This window comes from Elaeis guineensis, chromosome 14, assembly GCF_000442705.2.
Source record: "Elaeis guineensis isolate ETL-2024a chromosome 14, EG11, whole genome shotgun sequence".
Classification (NCBI taxonomy): domain Eukaryota; kingdom Viridiplantae; phylum Streptophyta; class Magnoliopsida; order Arecales; family Arecaceae; genus Elaeis; species Elaeis guineensis.
In genome coordinates, this window is record NC_026006.2 from 49453479 (window position 1) to 49456864 (window position 3386).

Consider the following 3386-nt stretch of genomic DNA (forward strand, 5'->3'; position numbering starts at 1 on the left):
TATGATATGAGATAATAAAGGGAAAGGCTTTAGATATACTGTTTCAATGATTATTTAATGCCCATGCAAATTAGTGTCTTGGCAGATATCATTGATGCAACAAAATCCCAAATACTTATAAGTTAAAAAAGTTTGATCATTTTTGCAAATAAAAGGCAGTTCACAAACTTGCATGTCTACATATTTTCTACCTTGTTTGTTGAGAATAGATAAATAAACAGCAGAAATAAGAAAATAGAAAAATAAAAAACAATATAATTATTGACCAATAAAGCTGCCTACCCGCTCACTATCCTATCATCTAGCTTAGAAGCAGCGTAGGAGCTGCCGAATCTGCGATGCTGTTTCACTTTTACCAAAAGCGATTCAGTGATTGTCTTCTGAATTAACTTTAGCAGGCTCATCTATCATCCATAACTACAACATTTTTTACACTGACAGCTCTAACCCTCATTAGGAAAATGGACGGTCATCAAATCAAATGCCTGTTATTCAACATCCATGTCCTTAAGAGACTTCTAGTTGTATTTTTAACGCCTATCTCGGCACACTTTTTAATGCGGAGGAAATCCAGACTGCGGCCTGTCTCTTGCTGGACCACTAAATTCGTTCGTTGGCCCCATCATCTTACCAAAAAAAATAAATTTAGATAAAAACAAGTCACCCACCGGCTAAGTTCCAAACCCACCCTTACTTTTTCTAGCTAGCTTTTTTAATACAACTAGAGCCATCTTTTTTAAACATTAACGAACAAACTTCCAATCAACAGGCAAGCAATGGACGGTGCCCAAGATTCGGCCACCCCTCCGCGTCCCAATTCCCAGCTCAAATACATCAACCGTCGATCATTTCCATGCTATCTTCCAATTTCCATCACCTGCCGACAAACCTCCACCGCCGCGTTAATCCAACAAATAAAACCAGCGACAGAACTAATAACCCTAACAACCTGTTACCTTTTTTTTCTCCACTTTCCCCTCCGAAACTCCCGTTATATCATCACCACTTAATTCCGATATCAAATTATTAAAGAAAGATTACTTCCCATGTTACCTCCGTCGAATCAAAGACGCGTGTTCTTCGGCTTTTAAAACCCACCCATTCCTTGCGTGATCTTTCTCGCTTCCCAATAATGTCAGCACACAACTCCGACGACAAGACCGCCGCCACCGGCGGCCGGTCGCTTCCCCACAAACTCCTCACCGCCGCGCTCCTCTCCGCCCTTCTCTTGTGGACGGTCATCGACCTCTCCGTCGTAGCCGGTCGTGCCCCGCCTCCCCCCCTCCACCTCCGCTACTACCTCGGCTCCTACTCCGCCTCCATTTATTCCCCCGCCGCCACCTCCGCCGCCGCCGCCGCCGCCGCCGCCGCCGCCGCCGCCAACGCCCCGCCTCCTTCACCAGCTCCGGAACCGACCTCCGCCGCCACCGGTCATAACGTGAGCTGGCTCTCCGTCACGATGCTGGGGAACTTCACCTCCACTCTCCTCTCCCGCTGGCGCGCACCCGGTGGCGAGCTCTGCCGCGACTCCCGCACCGCCAACATCTCCGTCCCCGCCCTCGATGGCGCTCGCCCCATCGAACTACCCGCCGGGGAGATCCACGAGTTCGCGATCTCGGCGCTGGACGACGCCGGTCGGTACCGGTGCCTCGGAGGGGATTACTTCGAGACCGACCTTTCCGGCACCTCCTGGAAGTCCCGCCCGCCCATCGTCGACCACGGCAACGGCTCCTATACCTTCAAGCTCCAGGTCCACCCCCAGTTCGCCGGCGACTACAACCTCCGCATCGTCCTCCTCTTCCGCAGCTTCGAGGGGCTCAAATACTCGCCGGAGCGGTTCAAGTTCCGACGAGAGCTGAGAAGCTTCCAGATCAAGTTCTTGAAGAGCAATGCCTCCTTGCCGGATCTTCGAATCTGCAGCAGCGCGGATTTCTCCCGCAAGATTTGGTCCGGCCGGTGGACTCGGCACGGCAAGAACGAGAAATGCCGGGTGGACAACGACGGCCGGTACCGCTGCCTCGGCCACAGTTTCCCCTGCCAGCCGCCGTGGTGCGACGGCCCTCTGGCCGCGCTGGAGAGCAACGGCTGGGTCTACTCCGCCCACTGCTCCTTCCGGATCTTCACCCAGGAATCGGCCTGGAAATGCCTCCAAAACAAATGGCTCTTCTTCTGGGGCGACTCCAACCACGTCGATACCCTTCGGAATCTACTCAATTTCGTGCTCGGATTGACGGAAATCCCCTCGGTTCCGCGGCGATTCGATGCGAAATTCCGAAACCCTAGCAACAACTCGCAGAGTGTGAGGATCACCAGCGTCTTTAACGGGCATTGGAACGAATCCTTAAACTACATGGGGTTGCAATCGCTTAGGGATGAGAGATTCCGGCAACTGCTGTGGAATTACTTCTCGGAAGATCGAGCTCCAGATGTGATGGTATTAAACTCGGGTTTGCACGACGGGGTCTACTGGAAGAGTCTCCAGAGATTCGCGGCCGAGGGGGCGGAGTACGCGGCGAGGTTTTGGGAGGAGGTGATGAGGCATGCGAGGGAGAAGGGGAATGGGGCGGCGCCGAAGCTGTTCTACCGGACGACGATCGCGACGGGAGGGTACGCGAGGGATCTCGCGTTCAATCCGAGCAAGATGGAGGCTTTCAACGGCGTGATGGTGGAGAAGTTGGTGGAGCGAGGGTTGGTTACCGGCGGTGTGATTGACGAGTTCGATATGACGTTCCCGTGGCACTACGACAACCGGTGCAATGACGGGGTGCATTACGGCCGGCCGCCGGCGAAAGCCCGGTGGAGGGACGGGGAGGTCGGCCATCAGTACTTTGTGGACTTGATGCTGGCTCATGTGCTACTTAATGCCATCTGCCATGGGTGACCGGCCGTGGTGCCCATTTGGATGGTTGTTAGCTCTCGAAATGAGGGGTGAGGCCAGAAGAGGCCATGGATGGAACTCCAAGCTGCACTTGGGATTGTTTCATATAGAAGACTGAGAGGAATTTGATCTGATAATATATATTTATGTATAATTGAAGAGTTGTATTCATGTATTCATTTTGGCTCGTTACTTGTAGATTATTGATGATATCACCAAGAGGATTTTGTAGTTGTTACAGAGATTTTGTTTTGGAGTAATGATGGCAGAGGTGGATGTATTTATGTTTTGGAAAAACTTTATGATTTCAAAATAAGAATATAATCATAAGACAATGAGGAGTCTGCACCTTCTAGTTTCTATTATGATTGCAGTTAATTTCTTTTCTTTTTTTTACCTTAGAACGTGTGATGGGGACCAACATGCTTGAGAGCTACATCATCTTGATGGATAAGCTGGACGTACTGATGTCAAAAGGGATCAACATAAATTGGTGGCATCAAACTAT

General features: G+C 50.7%; 1 protein-coding gene across 1 annotated transcript; it reads left to right on the forward strand.

Annotated features, from left to right (window-relative positions):
- Window positions 1-944: 944 nt before the first annotated feature.
- LOC105057781 (uncharacterized) lies at window positions 945-3158 on the forward strand. The gene has a single exon (XM_010940477.4). The coding sequence runs from the start codon at window positions 1133-1135 to the stop codon at window positions 2879-2881; it is 1749 nt and encodes a 582-aa protein (XP_010938779.1). The 5' UTR covers window positions 945-1132; the 3' UTR covers window positions 2882-3158.
- The last annotated feature ends 228 nt before the right edge of the window (window positions 3159-3386 follow it).

Excerpts from the sequence above, each read along its gene's own strand:
- LOC105057781 (XM_010940477.4), top strand. The coding sequence starts at position 1,133 with ATGTCAGCACACAACTCCGACGACAAGACCGCCGCCACCGGCGGCCGG.